This window comes from Semicossyphus pulcher, unplaced genomic scaffold (assembly GCF_022749685.1).
Source record: "Semicossyphus pulcher isolate SPU_LCO1_2020_fin unplaced genomic scaffold, fSemPul1.0.p SCAF_15, whole genome shotgun sequence".
Taxonomy (NCBI): domain Eukaryota; kingdom Metazoa; phylum Chordata; class Actinopteri; order Labriformes; family Labridae; genus Semicossyphus; species Semicossyphus pulcher.
This window is the reverse complement of record NW_027211659.1, coordinates 1,685,600-1,706,009: the sequence shown is the minus strand read 5'-3', so window position 1 is coordinate 1,706,009 and position 20,410 is coordinate 1,685,600. Positions and strand designations below refer to the sequence as shown.

At 39.5% G+C, this 20,410-nt stretch overlaps 4 protein-coding genes across 4 annotated transcripts; all 4 read right to left on the bottom strand.

Moving 5' to 3' along the window:
* Positions 1–4,029: 4,029 nt before the first annotated feature.
* Positions 4,030–5,423, bottom strand: LOC138592677 (trace amine-associated receptor 1-like). Its single transcript, XM_069663522.1, has 2 exons — positions 5,264–5,423; positions 4,030–4,853 (listed from the first exon to the last, which is right to left on the bottom strand). Exons 1-2 carry the CDS (start codon positions 5,421–5,423, stop codon positions 4,030–4,032), a joined length of 984 nt encoding a protein of 327 aa, XP_069519623.1.
* Positions 5,424–8,181: 2,758 nt separating this feature from the next.
* LOC138592575 (trace amine-associated receptor 13c-like) lies at positions 8,182–9,437 on the bottom strand. The gene is made up of 2 exons (XM_069663407.1): positions 9,235–9,437; positions 8,182–9,001 (listed from the first exon to the last, which is right to left on the bottom strand). The coding sequence occupies exons 1-2, from the start codon at positions 9,435–9,437 to the stop codon at positions 8,182–8,184; spliced, it is 1,023 nt and encodes a 340-aa protein (XP_069519508.1).
* Positions 9,438–14,444: 5,007 nt separating this feature from the next.
* On the bottom strand, positions 14,445–15,634 carry LOC138592432 (trace amine-associated receptor 13c-like). The gene is made up of 2 exons (XM_069663241.1): positions 15,459–15,634; positions 14,445–15,255 (listed from the first exon to the last, which is right to left on the bottom strand). Exons 1-2 carry the CDS (start codon positions 15,632–15,634, stop codon positions 14,445–14,447), a joined length of 987 nt encoding a protein of 328 aa, XP_069519342.1.
* A 2,775-nt stretch (positions 15,635–18,409) lies between these two features.
* Positions 18,410–19,542, bottom strand: LOC138592573 (trace amine-associated receptor 8c-like). Its single transcript, XM_069663406.1, has 2 exons — positions 19,376–19,542; positions 18,410–19,244 (listed from the first exon to the last, which is right to left on the bottom strand). Exons 1-2 carry the CDS (start codon positions 19,537–19,539, stop codon positions 18,410–18,412), a joined length of 999 nt encoding a protein of 332 aa, XP_069519507.1. The 5' UTR covers positions 19,540–19,542.
* Positions 19,543–20,410: the final 868 nt, after the last annotated feature.

Sequence of the window (20,410 nt, the reverse complement as noted above, 5' to 3'; positions counted from 1 at the left end):
ATGTGGTGAAAATACAATGCTAGTTGCAAGGTCGTGCCAATGAGCTGATAATGGACTGTGTTACTTTAGTTATCGAAGATGATGACGGTGGCGAAGATCACAGACGGCTAATTCCAGCAGTGAGGATGCGGCTAGTTACAGCAGTGAGGATGCTAATTGCTAACCTGGTGGAGACATTCCGTTGCCACAAAAGAGTGATAATAATGACGATGAAAATAACGGAGAAGAAAAAGAGGACCGTCGAAACGAGATACACCAATACCGTAAGTGAGCATCGTGATCAGAAAGTAACCCTGTCATCTGCTGTGTACGTTGGGCTAACGTTAGCTACAGCTAGCAGCCGTTGGCTCGCTAGAGTTGTGTGCTGATTACATAGTAAAGTATGATGAATCTGTTTTTCCGTATCGTTTTTGCTCACAGCTTAAGTATTTTGTAAATCCACAGATGCTTTTTGTGGTGACATTTATTTGTATTTCAATTGTTTGTGGTTATTGTGCTCATTTAGAGTGCATTCCTTAACATACGGAATTAACCGTGTGCATTGCAGGCCTACATTTAGTAACGTGCTTTCTAATTCTGTGGGCTCTTTTCACAGCGGACATTTCGAGTTCTAACAGGAGGAAAAGCAGGTGTTAATAATAACTTTAACAATGGTTCTGTTGTACTCAGGTGTCTGAGAAAGCCAAGTCAGGCAGTCAGCATGCACACATTCAGGACCATGAAATTAGAGCAGCTAAATGGCACACAGCCATCATCAATGTTACTGTCAACATCTGCGCTTTTCCTGCTGTGGTATGCTAAAAAGTCTTCTGTGAAAAAGGTCTATACTCAGGATAAGTGAATCACTTTTTCTGTAGTAATATTAATTTGTTAACTTTAAGGTAATTAACCAGTAAAATGCTTTCTTTATGGACGTATACTTACAAAACAATTATTTACAATGAAACCATATGGGCGACAAAACGAAGGTGGCAGACAAATATAAAAAAAAAAAAGCTGAGCAAGTGAGTTAACATAGCTGCCTGGTTTGCAACACTAACATTTTGTTAGGCATAAACTACCACTCATTAATAGAGAAAAAAAACATGTATTGCATTTTTTTACATCATCTCAGTGCGATTAACAAATGGTTTGTTTAGATTAAAACAGGTATATCAGCTCTCAGCTGCTTACAGCATTCTTAAGTTACAATTCAGTGTAGATGCTGCCATCTGCTGGTGACAGTTAAGATCACACTAGAACAGCTTTAGATGAGCGCAGTCAACATTTTCAGTAACTTTACAGTTACAGAAAACATTTAAACTAGGCTATAAAAAGTGCCAACCTCCCTAAAAGTGGCTGTGAGTGACTTATGATCATTTTCTATTTGGAAACAAACTACTAATGAGTTAAAAGATTTGTGGTTTCCTGTAGTAAAAACTTTGGCCGGTACAAGAAGAAGTTAAGAGTTCAGGGACCAGGGGAAATGGTAGTGACTTGGTGACATCTGTCGGCCAACTCTTGGTATTGTAATTATTTGGAGATTCATGGCAAAATGTCACCTCTGTCATCTTCTGATATATTATTAATTTGTTTAGTTCATGGCTGTAGTGCTGTTTTAAAGTATTTTTATGCAATACCTGGCTTTAACAGAATGTGAAATAAGGGAATAAATGTATGCCAATTTTTGTTTAGCTACGTTTGTTCAACTGAAGCATTCTCAGTAAGTACTGTATATTAATTACTTCGTCCTCCCGCTTTCCCTGGGCATTTGGCCTGTCTTCATGCTACAAGAATAGTTGTATATTTTGATATTATGGCATTTTTTTATTTTCATTTGTTTTATGAAATACATTGATGAAATATTTGTTTCTATAGTACAAAACATCATGGCTTTGTCATGTTTCCATCCCTGTTGAATGGAGGATTTTTTTTCATTGAATTTGTAAATGCACCATGTATATACAGCGGGTAAAATAAGTATTGAACACATCAACATTTTTCTCAGTAAATATATTTCTAATGGGGCTATTGTAATGAAATTTTCACCAAATGTGAGAAACAACCCATGCAATCCACACATGCAAAGAAATCAGACCATAGATGTCCATAAATTAAGTTGTGTGTAATAATTTGAAATGACACAGGGAAAAGTATTAAACACATGAAGAAAGGGATGTGCAAAAAGGCATGGAAGGCCAAGACACCAGCTTAAATCTATTAGTAATTAGACAGCAATCCTGCCCCTTGTCAGTGCAAATTAATATCAGCTGGTTCAGTCCCAACTGATGGCTTTTAAAAGGTGTCTCATTACCAAGGTGTCACACAAGAAACATCTCATGATGGGTAAAAGCAAAGAGCTCTCTCAAGACCTTCGCAACCTTATTGTTGCAAAACATACTGATGGCATTGGTTACAGAAGGATTTCTAAACTTCTGAATGTTCCGCTGAGCACTGTTGGAGCCATAATCTGGAAGTGGAAAGAACATCATTTCACCATAAACCGGCCACGACCAGGTGCTCCTCGCAAGATGTCTGACAGAGGAGTGAAAAGAATTATCAGAAGAGTTGTCCAAGAGCCAAGGACCACTTGTGGAGTGCTTCAGAAAGACCTGGAATTAGCAGGTACAATTGTTTCAAAGAAAACAATAAGTAATGCACTCAACCGCCATGGTCTGTATGCACGCTCACCACGCAAGACTCCATTGCTAATGAAAAAGCATGTTGAAGCTCGTTTAAAATTTGCTGCACAACATTTGGACAAACCTGTGAAATACTGGGAGAATATTGTCTGGTCAGATGACACCAAAATTGAACTCTTTGGATGCTATAATACACACCATGTTTGGAGGACAAATGGCACTGCACATCTCCCCAAAAACACCATACCAACAGTGAAGTTTGGAGGTGGGAACATCATGGCGTGGGGCTGTTTTTCAGCATATGGTACCAACATACTTCATATAATTAAAGGACGGATGAATGGAAAAATGTACCGAGACATTCTTGATAAAAATCTGCTGCCATCTACCAGGATGCTGAAGATGAAATGAGGGTGGACATTTCAGCAAGACAATGATCCCAAACACACAGCCAAGGAAACTCTCAGCTGGTTTCAGAGAAAGAAAATAAAGCTGCTAGAATGGCCCAGCCAATCACCTGACTTGAATCCAATTGAAAATCTATGGAAAGAACTAAAGATCAGAGTTCACAGAAGAGGCCCACAGAACCGTCAAGATTTGAAGACTGTTAGTGTGGAAGAATGGGCCAAAATCACACCTGAGCAATGCATGCGACTAGTTTCTCCATACAGGAGGCGTCTTGAAGCTGTCATCACCAACAAAGGCTTTTGTACAAAGCATTAAATAAATTTCAGTAAGCGTGTTCAATACTTTTTCCCTGTCATTCCATTTTATTTCACATAACTTAATTTCTGAACTTATTTGTTTTTGTTTATATGTATGTATGATTACTTGGGTTGTTACCAACATCTGGTGAAAATTTCATATCAATAGCACCTTTAGAAATATATTTACTGAGAAAATGGTGACGTGTTCAATACTTATTTTACCCGCTGTATATCATTTGATGTATTGTTTCAGTGTTAGTTTAAAGCTAATTTTGAAACTAGACAATAACAAAAAACACATAAAACAGAGTGCCACAGAGTAGTACATTGCTGCACTTTATGACACACAAACACACACCACAATCTGCAGCAAGTTAATGTCAGTCAAGTTCAATTCAAGGATATAGAAGAAAATGAAGAGGCAGTGGTTACAGAGTTCAAGGATGTTTGCAGACTTTAAAGCTCCTGATAACATAACAACTCTTAATTTTGTCTGGTAAATGTGTGACAAACGGGTACAGTATATGGTCTATAAAAGTTTTATCATATTCAGTTATATTCAATCGAATCACAGTGAACCTCCCTCCTACTGTTCACGGATGTTGTATTCCATCACATAAAGTATTTTTCAGATTTGTATATTATTTATTCCGTATTTGAAATAGTTTTCAACATGTAAAACAATTGTTTTAGCTATTGCATCACAGTACGTCGGCCGTACCGGAGTCGGATTTCAGTGCCTGAAGTGTTACAATGATTTTGATAGATTTTCTGAACCAGGGGTAGAAGAAGGCATAGATCAAAGGGTTAACACAGGAATTAAGATACAGCAACCAAATTTGAAGAGCTGCAGTGACGGCCCCTAAAGAGTTGTCATCTGCAAAAGGAAGACAATAATATGGGCAGGAGCACAAGATGAACACAACTACAACAACTCCGAGAGTCCTGGCTGCTTTCATCTCAGATTTCTTAGCAGTTATTGAATTCGAATGCTGCTGCATGGCAGCTGCATTGTGGACGCGCATGGCACGAGCCTGAGACACAGCTACCACAAACACTCTCATATACAGAACTATGATGACAATAAAGGGGCCAACAAAGGTCCCAACAAGGTCAACAGACCCTTCAACATCATTAATCACAAGTATACACTCTCCATAACAGGAGTTATACATGTCTGGTTGTTTTAAGAAATCCCTCAATAACCAGCTGGTGTGGCAGGCGGAAAATATCCAACACAGACAAATGCCGATTTTAACTCTTTTCATAGTGACTTTGATGGAGTAAAACATAGGGTCACAAATAGCCACATAGCGGTCAACTGATATGAGCACCATGTTTCCTACTGAAACACTGACAAGGAGTACACCTAAAAAGTAATTCAGAGCACAAATAAAATCACCCAACATCCAACAGCCTTGGAAGAGAAGGATTTCAACCGGCATCTGTAGGAAACCCACAAGGAAGTCTGTGACAGCCAGAGAGAGGAGGAGGAGGTTGGTGGTGGTGTGGAGCTGTCTGAAATTGGAAAAATATCAACAATGAACATGCTGTTTGTAGAAGGAGTGGAAATGAGTTTTAAAAGCAGTTACATTGCTAGAAGTATGGAATGTGCAGGAGTAACGAGCCTGAATACAGAAAAGTTGTAAAAGCATTTGCAAATAGGCAGTATGAACTCGTTAGAGGATGTGCAGCAGGTGAGGAAAGTCCTTTTGCATGCTATCTCTAAAGCAACAATAACATAATGTTAGTTATCATTGGGGTCCATGGTAGGAATGGACCCTCAGCACAGCTGATGTAAGGAATAAAGACAAACCTAAAAAGCTAAACTTAAACTCTGCCAATTGTATCAAACATTCTTTAGCCTCACTCAAACTGTAAACACTGAACAAACATTTTATAGCTCATGCAGAAAAGTGAATCCCTTCCTGAAGTGTGAGATAGAGATGATGACGAGCAGGTTAAGAACCACAGTGAGCAGGGTGATGCAGGAAAGCAGACTGTAAATGAGAGCAGCCTCCAAATTAGTGCGAATCATCTTCCTGCAGGAGTTGTTGAATTGGGGAAAGCAGAGGTCTGACTCTGTGACCTTCATTATCAGAGAGAGGAGGAGATGCTGAACTTTGTCATGCATATTATTTATCTGTTTTTGCGACCCTCCCATAAGCAAATTCTATCCAATCAAAAGAACAAGGATAAGTGCATCAAAAGCCCCTTTCACACATGCACTTAATTCATTACCCTGTTTGTTATTTATTGCTTTTCATATCATTACAGCAATATTGAACTATGTTATCGCACATCGCAGTTTTCTCCTGTCGTGGATCCAACCCCCATGGTACACTGTGATGTTCAAGTTATCCAATATGTTAATACAGCAAGCAATTTTCGTTAATTTGGGCTGTCGATGAATATTCTATATTCCAGGGATGTTGATCCCAGAACCCACGGGTGGTGATTTGAGTGGGTCCCTGGGAAATCGAATGGGTTCCCAATAAAATGTTTGATTCTTGAGAACTTGTAGTGTTAAACTCATGTTTGATGTTGGTATGGTTGGATATGGTTATAATTAACAGATATATTCACGAATGTTCAAATTGTATCTAAAATTAAAAGAATAACATTTCAAATCTGAAATTACAAAACAACAATCTTTAGCAATACAAAAAGTGTTTTTGTAGCACCAAAATAAATTACCAATAGGAGCTGATTTTAACACATGAACAAAACATTCTCATCACCCTGACGTAGTCTGCAAATAAACCAAAAGTCTTCTAGTCTAAACATCTACAAAATCAAATGTGATTAATATAATCAGAAAATGAACTGAGTCAATCACTGTGAAACTTTTATCACAAAAAGGAAACTTTCTGAATCAGAATCAGAATCGGGGTTTATTGTTGAGTAGGTTTACACATACAAGGAATTTGTTTCGGTGCACAACAGTTATAACAGAACTAATAACTATAATGAAAAGATATCCGTAGTGACGCGCTAGTTGTTGTTTTTGCGGCTGAACTAGCACGTTGCGAGACTGCGTACACGAGATCTCGTTTGCTGCTAGATGCACAGAGGGTTGAAACGGCGGTGCTCTGACAGCAAGTTTTCCCCTGCGGATTTCTGTGATTTTAATACGAGTTTGACTACAAATCTAGTTCATAATGTATCATTCTGTATGGGAAGGTGAGGTACACCCCTGGGACGCATGGATCGTGAGTTTACTGTGTCCTCTTAAATTTTAAAGCGTCAGAGATGCAAAACGCATACCTAGCAACATCAATGATATTCGAATATATAACCTAATTGTATTAAAAAAACGGATATTCGATTATTAAAATTAATATTCAATTCGGGGAAAAATCTGCGCTACCGCAGCTGTCTCGCGTGTTCTCACATATTCTCGCACATTCTCCCGTGTTCTCGATTGTCCTTGTGTGGACTCGACACAAAGATTCTCACCCCCAGCTTAACTGACAGGTATGTTGATTTTTTTATACATGTTCATGTTTGCAAATGTTTAATAAATGTACCTGTCACAGCACAGCTTGCTCTGAGCGCTGAATGTCTGTTCTACCGTAACCTCATTATTTTATTATTTTATTAGTTTATTTTGCGAGGTGTAGGAAGCCTATGTTGATCTTTTAAAAGACATGTTTATGTTAAAATAAATATCTTTGCACGTAAGTGTCTCTCGTTGTGTTTGTATGCCCTCTTGTCGATATATTGCGCAAAGAATAGGTATTTTAAATAGTTTGAACCTCTGTTTTGTTAAAGGAATAATTGAATGTCATTTTTTGCTAGTTTTGACACCACTATTGTTTACCTTAACAAGGATCAAGTAGTTATATTATTGATGAGGCTGTATGCTTCCAACTCTGTGACTGATATTGAAAATACGTCCATATTCATGTTGTAATAATAAAGGAGCTCAGCCTCATTCTGAGGCTACTGTTTATTTGCTGACAAGCTGTGCCGTAGTTTGCAGCCACGTTACCTGAGCCAGTGTACAGCAAACCACACCCACAACTTCTATTGACGTCACACTTTGGTCAATAAAATATTTCCTCATTATTGGAAAATATGTTTCTGCTCAGTTGAAGAATTCATACAATTCATTAGATAAAATAAATAAATGTTCTGTTTTATGTTCTGGTTTTTAAAGATTAAGATCAACCAGCAAGAAAATGATTTTAGAGAGTCACATGCATTGATCTATTTAGCAGGAAAAAGGTAATCTGACAGTTACACACTGGCTGAGTCTTAGTCTTGCATTATTGTATGTTTTAGGAATAAATTACAGTTCTTGAGCTGATATGGCTCTTAATTATTGTCTTAAACAAAGCTGCAGGAGGAACAATATCTACTAAGACACAATTATTCCACATTGAGACAGACAACCTTCAGTTTTATCGTATCTGATCAACTTGTATAATATACGTAAAATATAAACTGCAAATAAAAATCTGTTTTTTTGCAGGGCCTTTAGAGTTTGAACACTTTCCTATTACGATATAGAAGGCTTTATACATCACTAAAATATAAAATAACATTACCTTTCTGATCGTTAGCTTGAAGGTGCTGTTTTAAAATGCTGTGATGTTTAAATGACATGGCCTGTTATGAATTTGTACTTAAATGTCAACATGCATGTACTTATGTGAAAATTCATAGCATTATATTTAAAAGAGACCAAGATGAATCACATGTCTAGTATATACACACACATACATTATACAGTTAAAGAAAAACAACAGAGACCATAATTTTTCTCTAAACCACATAAACTTCTACATTTTCGCTTTCATGAAAAACATCTCAGTTTGAGGACAAAGTTTAAACCCTTCTGCATGTCACTATAATATTTTAGCATTACTAGATCCAGGTTTAAGTATCTGAAGTGTCAGAATGAGTCTCATAGATTTTCTGAACCAGGGGTAGAAAAAGGCGTAGATGACAGGGTTCAAACAGGAGTTAAAATGTGCCAACCAGATTTCTGCCGATGCAGATGAAGCATCGACTGAAGTGTCTTCTCCTGCCAGAGTGGGGTAATAGTAAGGACAGAAACAAAACAGAAACACAACTATAACAATACCAAGAGTCCTGGCTGCTTTCATCTCAGCTTTCTTCACAATTCCATTTACTGCACGTTGGGCAGTGTTTGCAGCAATATGAGACCGCAAAGCACGAGCCTGAGACAAGGCCACCACAAACACTCTCAAATACAGAAGTATGATGATGGTAATGGGTAAGATAAATGTGAAAACAAGGTCTATAACTCCTGCAATGTAATTAATCACAACCACACACTCTCCAAAACAGGAGTTGGACCTGCCTGGTTGTTCCAGGTGATCGTGTAAAAGAAGAATCCTAAAGATAACAGAATAAATCCAACACAAACAGACAGACATTTTTGCTCTCTCCTTAGTGACTTTGGTGGGGTAATGCAGTGGTTCGCAAATAGCTATATAGCGGTCAACTGATATAAGCACCATGTTGGCTACTGAGGCAGAGGTAATGATGTAGTCGATAACATAATACACAGTGCACAAAATGTCACCAAGAAACCAGCAGGAGTCTATGTAGATGATTTCAACTGGCATCAACACAAGGCCCACGAGGAGGTCCGAGACAGCCAGAGAGAGGAGGAGGGTGTTGGTGGGGGTATGGAGCTGCCTGGAAAGGGAGAATATTATAAGTACACATACTTACATAAACTTTCTTTAAATGAAGTCATCCAGCAATTTGTCGAAGTGCGAGATGATAAAGCAGTGGCAAAAAAGGATACCAAAACATCACAACATAGCTGTCTCATTAAAATGACCTTTCAATATCAGATAAAACCATTTCATTTTATAAGTCGCATCATTTATAGAAATTATAAATGTATGTTAGATCATAATATTTGCCTAAAGTGGGAGACGGAAATGATGACCAGCAGATTAAGAGCCACGGTGATCAGAGAAGTACAGGAAAGCAGAACGTAAATCAGCATGGCCTCAGTGTGAGGATGTGTCGGCTTAGTGCAGGATGAGTTGAGCTGTGGAAGGCAGAGTTCAGCTCCGTCATGGGGCTCCACCGCATGAGAGGAGAATCCTCTGATCTCTGCCATCTGTCTTCTCCAGAAATGTCTGTCGCACAGCTCTTTTATCACTCTCCTCGCTTGAGTCCTCCGTGCTACAGGTCACATTTTCCCTTGTGTGGAGAATGATGTCCCTCCTCCCTCGATCTTTACATCATGCCTTTTTCCTTATTGTATTCCTTCTTTTTGTCTCTGTCTCTTTCAGTATTTCACCACCTGCCCATTTGCTCTACCTCTGACATTTTAATATTTGAGATCATATTTGAACTGCTGTGATAACAGTTCAGTGGTTAATTCAAGTATATCTGACCCAAACAGTTGCCAACTGACGCATATTCAATTGTTTTTGTGTTCACCTGAAAAATAAAGTGTCCAAAACTTAAAGGTATAATAAGTAGGATTTTTCCTTTCATTTTGTCAACACATTCAAACTGGGCCCCTCCTCCTGGGGTCTTCATCATCATTCTCGTGCAATAACACGCCCACCCCGCCGAGCTAACACTGACAGCATCACAGTTACCTTTGTTCTAGCATGCTAACCGCCGGTTAGCTTGTCCTACCCGGTTTGTGGCACCTACCTGTCCAACAGAAAGAAGGCCAACTCTGCATCGCTCTTTCACCATGTTCGCCGGTCTGAATGGGGTCCAGTTGCTAACTTGAACCACTCCCACACTCACCTATACGCTGTGATTGGCTCAGGGAACAACAACAGCGCCCCTCCTAAAAACGTACCGTGCAAAGCAAAACAACAGAATAGATGCAGTACTGTAACAATCAAAGGGTTTCTCACAGCAGTGTCAGGACTTGATATTTCAGCCTGCACAGCTGGCCGAAGAATGTCTTGTAGACGTATTCTGGCCAGCGAGGGTGATGCCCAGCTGGCCTGTTTGTCATATTTTTTTTGTAGCCTTGTCTTGATTAAAGCTGGAGATAGTCATCATTCTTTTCCTCAAAATGAAAATAATTCACATACCTGTTACATTATTAATCACATCTTGTTATGAGACCCTGGCATCGCTTCCCCCATTGCTTATCCCCCATGTTCCCAGGTAATGGGTCAGCAATGTAAATTTGGTAGCAATGGGACAAGTTAGCTTGGAGCCTGATTCTGCAAAATAAACTAATAATGTAGAGCCACAAGTGGTGACAGCGACGTGCTCTGTGTGTTTTTCTTTGCCAAAATGTTATATCAGCTGAAGCACATCTGAAGGGGATTAACACACATTGGAAGGTTCGGTAGACTGCACTATATGACATAACCATCGTGAATTTCCTCTGTTGAAAACATTTCAGTGGCAGGTGCAGTTGTTAGCTGTACGTTTTTATTTAAGTTGACAAAACTTGAGGTTGTCTGTTTCAAAGGAAGTCGTGTGTTTTTGTGGTACGTTTTGTTCTTTTTCCCTTTTTGATTTTGGACTATAGATTGTGGGTTTTAATCAATGACTGTATATATAGATGGACAACGTGTCTCCATCTGCTCCCAATGTACGTAATTGATGCCAAGATAGCCCCTGCGATAGGCGCTGCCATCTTGCGATGGTGACATCATACGGAGCCAGAGTCTGTGCAGTAGAGATTGACGAGTGAAGCAGGGGTAGCCACTTCACTAACCCAAACACACACTTAACTTACCGAAAAAACAGCAAGGATCCTTGTTTAACAGCAGAACAGCTTCTCTGTGTTGGTCTGAGGTTAAGGTTCACAGGTATGGAACCTTTAATGACTGTAGTGATTGTTATAGTTACGTTTCTACTCGCGGATTGTCCTCTGCTCTGCTCACCCGGAGCTGATTGGCTGCAGGAGCCTAATTTGTCCACAGAGCTGTCAATCATCATTTTGACAGCATCAAATAACTAATTAAAAATGAACTTGTCAGAAAAATGAACACTTGGACGTAAATCAGCATGATAAGAACTAACTATAATGACAGAAACCATGTTTGAGAAAAGTGGGCGTGTATTTTGATTTTATAGTTTGACTCATGTCCCATCTGTTAACATGGAGGAGGCGGGCTTTATGACCTATACTAAAGCCAGTCAGCAGGGGGCGCCCGAAATGTTTTGGCTTCACTTTTAGGGAGCTGTCATGTCGTCCATCTTTTTATACAGTCTATGGTCTTAATGTGTTGATGCAGGAAGTGTAGTCAATCTTGTTTATTTTGAGGGGGAAAAAATCTTTGAAAAATGAGAATTTGTGTTAAAACCAAGCCACCTGATGCAATGTGTTTTAGAAGAGAATGTCCAAGTACTGGGTAATCATGGCTGTTTTGACTTTATTGGTAATATCCTTTCACACACCATAGTGCTTATGACCACAGTCATAAGGCTCAACAAATATGTTGATTATTTGTTATTTGGCTGGTGAGATACTTTGAACAAAGATTTTATTCTGTAATTATGTATTGACTGAATGTTGCATCATAAGTGTTTGGCCATGGCACAAATGATGTCAGCTCAACAATCCGTCAGTTAACTTTGAAATGTTTATTTCGCAGTAATTGCATCATGTGTTGATGTTAAAGCTTGTTTTGTCTTACCTCGTTGTTTTGTCTTACACCTCTGATTGCAGCAGTGCCATCATTTGACACCATCCAAAGCAGGTGTGAAAACTTTCAGTGAGGCATACAGTCACACAAAGCAGCTAATTACACTCTGAGGGTTGTGCAGAGCCCAGTGGGTTACAGTTAATGAGTCGGCTATTGGTTTGAAAAGAAAATCTTAATTAGCATCCCTAGTAGAGTAAAATAATATTTTCCAAACTTAAACAATGTTTTTTTTTTTAACACTTAAGGCAACCAAAGTATAGGCAAAGTATAGGCTACCAGATGAGATCAGATTCCTCAAACTAGGGATGGGCATTTAAAGGCATATCAATATTCGAATGTTCTATAAAAAACCTATAAAACAACCGCTCAGTGGGGGCCCTACGTTTCAACCATAGGGCCCCATTGTACACCTGGCTCAAAGCACTGTGGTGCACAGTAGGGGTGGGAATCTTTGGGTGTCTCACGATTCAATTCGATTCAGATTCTTGGGGCCACGATTCAGAATCAATTTTTGATTTTTGAATTAGTACATGCTTCAGGATCTACTCCAGTCCTCTGTGAGCTAATAAAGGCGGTGCAGCAAATAATGGCATGAAAGCGTAAGATTATATCATTTTCATTTCTTTCATAGGCCAGTGCACTCTGCTCTCCAACTGTTTCCCTTCTTCCTGCCATTTGACCAGGGGCTTTTAAAACCATTTTACTGGTCCGCGGTAGCTTGCTAAAGTCAATTAGCTTGTCCTGAAATGACAGTTGATCTGTCACGAGTGCAGCGAGTAGCTTGTAAAGTGCCGAAGTGCCTGCAGTGATGCTGACATCGGATGGAGATTACCGCGGGATTGGGCTTGTGGATCCTACTGGCCCAGAAGATGAACCACGATTTTTACATGAATCAATTTCACAGTGCACAGTATATTTTTCCTCCGGCGCAGTCTGTCTCTGCTATTTAAAGGGCGCATCAGTAAGATTGGTATATATTGGCATGTTCACAATGTAAAAGTCTATGTTACTCACAGACGGACACACAGTAGCACTCTTCCTCATAAGGAAATATCAGTGTATGTCTAACTAACCAGAGGGAAATAGAGACAGGCCTTTCTGACGGGCTTGTTGTCCAAAGGAATAAAAACACACAACAGCTGGCTCGACTCGTGGGTAGTATTTAATGTTAGATCCGGCCGGAACAATATTAACTTTATCTTTTACTTCGTGTGCACGTTGTGTAAGCCAGTAAGAATGTTTACCTTTATACAAAATTAGGCTATCAACCAACATATCAATTGCAAACCACTAATTTGATCCTGCTTTGCGTGACTCATCCAAACTGCTGCACTGAGAGAGAGTGAGGTAGAAAGAGAGAGAGACCCCTGTTAAAATAATGACTTTGGAGTGCTGCGCAGACATGTAGGTCTGTGAAGCTGTCTAAGCATATCAGTATGTTTTAGGGATGCACGATATTATCGGCACGTTATCGGTATTGGCCAACATGCCGATATCCGCCGATATAATTAACTGATAAAGTAATGGGCTGCTGCATACTTGATTAAATGCCTGACCTCGGCGCAATTATTCCCGGCGCGAAGAAGACCTGCGCGGCACAGCGTGATGACGTCACGTGTGTCTACCTGCAGCATGAGAGAGTTAGAAGCCAAAATGTCCGTGGTGTTGAAGTTTTTCAAAGTGTCCAGATAGAAAGCAAAACTGCAATTTGCAATGACTGCTCAGCTTCGGTGATGCGAGGAGGAGCCAAGGCAAAGTCTTTCAACACTACAAACTTTATTAACCATCTCAAGACCCGTCACCCCGACCGTTGTAACACATGTGATAAGAGTATCACCATTATACTGTACGCTAATTCCAATACAGAAGAGAGTTGATGATCTCTGCAATTAGGTGTGCGGGAAAAAAATATCGGTATCGGTAATCGGCTAAATGATTGAATGAAAAAATCCAATATCGTGCATCCCTAGTATGTTTTGTTTGTTGTTTCATGCATACAGTATACTTTAAAATTTTGCTTCAGAGACGGACAAAAAACGTTGGTGGTCATCTTTATTTCAAACTTTATTACCATTTATGAAGCAACACAAGCAGCAAAGTCTTCCCAACCCTCCTGTCACTCACTGTGGCGTACAAAAGCAGTTGCTTTTAGTTTGGTATTGATTTTTAGTCTGTTTCGTTTGTCATGGCCAGAGGTGATATATGGTGGTTTTCAATGTCAGCCAGAATTTTCTTCTTTTCAATTTTCAAATTTGTTCATCATTTACAAAATATGTCAGAGGTGTATTGTAGAAAACCACTGTTACATTTGATTAGAAAAATATGTCAACATTACATAATGCATTATGATTCTGTTAATCTATCAAACATCTGGTTATTTCAGTGGTTACTACACTAAATGAAAAACAGGAAATACATTTATATGCGTACATGTATATAGAACACCCACTCAGTGTCAGAACAAAGGTATATTGATCTAATGTTCTGTCTCTCTAAAGAATGCTGACCTGTCGGGAATGAGGATGCAGTATCTGAAATGTAACAATAAGTCTAAGAGCTTTTCTAAACCAGGGGTAGAAAAGAGCATAGATGACAGGGTTGAGACTGGAATTAAAATACATTATAAAGACCATAATGGCCTCAGTTGTAGAGCCGATCAAGAGATTGTGACCTGTCAAAGAGACACAGTAATATGGAGAGTAACACATCAGAAACGCAACTATAAGAACACCAAGCGTTGTGGCTGCTTTTAACTCCGATTTTTTAACTTTTACAGTCTTTGAACCCTTGTGTGAGACAGCTGCAATGTGGAGCTTCATGGCACGAGCCTGAGACAAAGCCACGATAAAAACTCTCTTATACAGGACTATGATGATAGTAATCGGGCAAAAGAAGGTAACAACAAGGTCAATAGTTCCGGATATGTTGACCACACATTCCCCTTTGCAGGAACTATACCTGTCTGGTTGCTTCAGGTTATCATATAAAAGCATAAGGCTGTAGAAACCAGAACAAGTCCAACACAGGAAAACACATATTTTAACAGTTTTTTGAGTGACTTTGGTGGGGTAATGCAGAGGATCACAAATTGCAATATAGCGATCAACTGATATGAGCACCATGTTTCCAACTGAGGCAGAGGTTGTGATCATAGGTATCAGATAATAAAGCACACACATAATGTCACCCAAGATCCAGCAGGTTTCTGTCAGGAGGATGTCAACTGGCAACACCAAGAGACCCACAAGAAAATCTGACACAGCCAGAGACAGGAGGAGGAGGTTGGTTGGGGTGTGGAGCTGCCTGCATTGAAAGGATATTATCATTGTGAACAATCATCAATATTATCAACTGAGCTGTTGAACAATCAATATTTTTTAAAAACCACAATATATGACACTAGTAAGCCAGTGGAATTATCTCTGTGCTGGCAGAAATGCATATAAACTTGAGGCTATTTCCTTGTGTTTAAAAACATTTGAGCATATGCAATGAAGGTTATTTGCCTAAAGTGAGAGATGGAGATGATGACCATCAGGTTGAGAGCTGCAGTGACCAGAGCGATGAAAGACAGCACAATGTAAATAAGCACAGTGTTAAAGTGAGGAGGCTCTGGTTTCATGCAGGACTGATTGAGGAGTTGTGGAAAGCAGAGTTCAGCTTCTTTCATGGTCTCCATCATTGGAAAGAAGAGAAGCAGCTGAACTCTGGCAGCTTTCTGACCAAAGCTCCTCCTTTTCCTATTCTCCTATTCCCCACTTATACTTGTTTCACCTCGTATAATCCTGCCCATCTTTCTTTCCCTTTGTGACGTAGACCTCTTTATTCCTCTACAGAAGAATTACACTCTCGGGCCCTCTTTCTGATGTAATGCTTGATGTTTATTTGCCATTTAAAAAGTTCTATTTTGATGTTTGATGAAGTGGTGAGTTTCTTCAGAGCTGGAGTCAACTGACACCAACTCCAGGAAAAAAACTGAAATCAATCGCTTCCTATAACCATCAATGAGTTTCTTACACCTCTCTACTGGAATTTTGGACCACTCTTCTTTTGCCAATTGCTCCAGGTCTCTCAGATTTGAAGGGTGCCTTCTCCCAACTGCTGTTTTGAGATCTCTCCACAGGTGTTCTATGGGATTTAGATCTGGACTCATTGCTGGCCACTTCAGAACTCTCCAGCGCTTTGTCTTAAACCATTTCTGGGTGCTTTTTGAAGTATGCTTTGGGTCATTGTCCTGCTGGAAGACCCATGACCTCTGACGGGGACCCAGCTTTCTGACACTGGGCCCTACATTGCGCCCCAAAATTCTTTGGTAGTCTTCAGATTTCATGATGCCATGCACACAGTCAAGGCATCCGGTGCCAGAAGCAGCAAAGCAACCCCAAAACATCTGTGAACCTCCACCATGTTTGACCGTAGGGATCGTGTTCTTTTCTTTGAAGGCCTCATTTCTGTAAACAGTACAATGATGTACTTTACCAAAAAGCTCTACTTTGGTCTCATCTGTCCACAGAACGTTCTCCCAGAAGGATTTTGGCTTCCTCGGGTAAGTTTAGGCAAACTCCAGTCTGGCTTTTTTATGTCTCTGTCAGCAGTGGGGTCCTCCTGGGCCTCCTACCATAGCGTCCCATTTCATTCAGATGGCGACGGATAGTGCAAGCTGACACTGTTGTACCCTGTGTCTGAAGGTCAGCTTGGATTTGTTTGGAAGTTGACTGAGGTTCTTTATCCACCATTCGAACAATCCTAGGTGCCAATCTTTTATCAATTTTTCTCTTCCGTCCACGTCCAGGGAGGTTAGCTACAGTACCATGGTCTGTAAACTTCTTGATGACATTGCGCACAGTGGACACAGGAACATCAAGGAACATTTCCACAATTTTGGTTCTCAAATCCTTGGACAATTCTTTTCTGTTTCTTTTCTCCATGCTCAGTGTGGTACACACAGACACACAACACAAAGGTTTAGTCAACTTTTCTCCATTTTAACTGGCTGCAAGTGTGATTTCTATATTGCCAGCACCTATTACTTGCCACAGGTGAGTTTTCATGCAAATTAAAGGAGCATCAAATGCTTGAAATACAATTATTTCTTATAATTTTGAAAAGGTGCCAATAATTTTGTCCAATCCATTTTTGGAGTTCTGTGTAGAATTATATCAGATTTGACTTTTTTCTCTGCTTTTTTGTGTTGTTCCAATGCAAATAAAAGAAATAAACATGTGAATACCAAAGCATTTGTAATTGCAACAATTTTCTGGGAGAAGTGGTGCATTATCTGACAGAAGAGCAGGGGTGCCAATATTTTTGGCCATGACTGTATGTCTGCATGCACAGGTAGCCTTGTCAGTGTGGCTGCATTGGAACAAGGTTAGCGCTCCCCCTTGTGTCCATTTTGTCATTGTACAGGCAGGTGTCAGCGGGTGCTGTGAAACAGTGCTGGAAGTAACTAGCAAAGCTCAATATATTTAATTGGCCACTCTTAATAACATATACAGTGTTAATGTTTACTGTCTGTCAATATATTTAATAACATGTCAGAGTAGAGCCTCTTGAGTTTGTTGCTTTAGTAATGTTAATCATTTAACTTAATCAGTGTTGTCATTATTTATTACATCATCATAAACTTTCACCCATTTAGCTGCTCCAAAAAATTAACTTTTCATCTTAACGTAAGTAATTCGTCCCGTTCATCATCATATTGTTTATTTAATATCATAATGAAGATAGATAGGTATATAACATTTTGTTTTTGTTGAGACCACAGATTAAATGTCGCAGGTTATGTCAACAAACTCTCACACACACTCAAAAAAACCTGTCAGGAACATGGTGATACTGAAACCCTATGAGACATACAGTATGTAATTTAAGATTTGCTTAGACATCCCACAGTACCCATGTTATGTATAAACCTATCAAGTATTAGGCTAGTTGGTACTTTGTTCCAGGTGTTTTCACAATTAATGGTTTTGTCTGCTTCAGATTCTGACAATCAAACAACTGCTACCTCTCCAATACAAGATGAAAAGGCTAAATATGCATCAGTAGTATAATTCACAAAACATAATAAAATTCGAATTGGAGGTTTAAAAAACGCACCAACGCCAAGCCGAGTTACAGCTTCAAACAGAGATGAATATTTTGTGATCATTGATTTATGTGGATACAAGTACATTTCTGCTCCTAGCTGCTTTCCAAGTTTCATGAAAATTGGGCCTCTACTGTTTCCATAATCCTGCTGTCAAATACACAAACAGACAAATAGCAACAACTTTATAACCAAAGTGATTAAATTATTTTAATTAGTTTGTTGAAAAACTCTCATTTCAGATCCTTAACTTAATCTTTCTGTAATATATTGGTTCAATTATAATGCCAATAGCATTTCTCGTTAGCCTGACTTTAAAACCCCTCACATGATCAGCTCAACATGAACATGTTTAAACACTTTCAGTCACTCTACAGCGTCTCTTTGCAGTATGTTAGTCTCACACGAACCAGGTTTCAGTATTTGAAGTGTAACAATGATTTTAACAGACTTTCTAAACCAAGGATAGAAAAAGGCATAAATCAAAGGGTTAAGACAGGAGTTGAAGTAGAACAGACATACGACAAAGGCAGCAGATGAGGCTTTGAGCAGGCCGTCCTGGCCTGTAAGTGTGATGCAAAAATATGGACAGAGACATAACAGAAATACGACTACAACAACACCGAGAGCCCTGGCTGCTTTCATCTCAGATTTTTTGGCAGTTGTTTTGGAAGAACTCTGGAGAGAGGTGGCTGCAACATGAGACCTCATGACCCGAGCCTGAGACACAGCCACCACAAATACTCTCATGTACAGAACTATGATGACAGTGACAGGACCGATAAAGGTCAATAAAACATCTACAAGTCCTGCAACATAATCAAGAACAACCACACACTCTCCAGAGCAGGAGTTAAACCTGCCCGGTTGTTTCAAGTTATCTTTCATTATCAAACTGTTGTATAGAACAGAACACAGCCAACAAAGACAAGTGCAGATTGTAACTCTTCTCACAGTGACTTTGGTAGAATAATGCAGAGGATCACAAATGGCAACATAACGATCGACTGATATGAGCACCATGTTTGCTACTGAGGAGGATGTAATGATGAAAACTAAAAAATAAGACAGATTACACATGAGGTCACCGAGGAACCAACAGCCTTCAATGAGGATAATTTGAAAGAACATGAGGAGGCCCACGAAGAAATCTGAGACCGCCAGAGAGAGGAGGAGGAGGTTGGTGGGGGTATGGAGCTTTCTGAGGAGATAAGAGAGCAGCATGAATGGTAGCATTAGTTTTCATTCCAGCAGATATAAGAACAAATCGTGAAATTTAGTCAAACAGTAGTACAACTACCAGTGTTGTAAAGTTATGAATGAAGTACCTACTGGAAGTGCGAGATTGAGATGATGACCAGCAGGTTAAGAATCGCAGTGAGCACAGCGATAAAGGAAAGCACAATGTAAGTCAGCACAGTGTCAGAGAGAGAACGCCTTGGCTTCCTGCAGGAGGTGTTCAGTTGTGGAAAGCAGAGTTCAACTCCCTCCATCATCAGAGAGAGAGGAGGAGATTTGACAGTGTTCAGAAGAACAGAGGGTTCAGATGTTAAATAACTTAACTACATCTTTTGTCCCTCCTAAGATTCTTCCTTACTTCAGGAATGATAGACCCCTCCTCCTTTTCTTTGTACATCACTTCCATTGTACTTTTTAAGATAAATTATTGTAAGTCTTGTCTGTTTCTTTGAATATGCTATAGCTGCACTCCAATGAAATCAAAGTAAAAAAACAAGATGGAAAAGGAAAATAAGATGTAGGCTACCTCAGCTCACTTTGGATAGCGATAGCAATTGCTCTAAATACATACGAAAACAAGATATTTCAGTTCTTGAAATGTAATTTTAACAGTTTCCAAAACGCATGTTTTCACTTTGTCATAACAGGTTAGTTATAAGATTGACTGGCCAAAGTGATGAAAGTCATTTTAAGCTCCAGCTGAAAGAGTTACTCACGCCAAGCTGTTCCTGGCGTTTCTTTTGGCGCAAGTAGCTACTGCTGTGTGTCGAAAGTGGTTGACAACTCATCTTGCTGCATCAGTAGCCTTCACCACATCACCATCAATATTTAACCTGCCAGCTGCAGAGTGTTCCCGGTGCATTCCACATCTTTGGGAAACATTTCGTGAAGTTCCATGGCTATGTTCAAGTCGCTAGCAATATCATGTGCTATGCAAAACACCAGTATGCGGCATTCTTGATTATCTCAGACCAGTGTTGTGACCAAGTCATCTTTGCTCAAGTCCCAAGTAAGTCTCAAGTCATTTGGTCTAAGTCTCATGCAAGTCGTCTTGGGCAAGTCAAGTCAAGTCACAGGTTATGTCAAGTCTGTCGTTAAGGCAAGTCAAGTCACTTATTTTTCCACCCA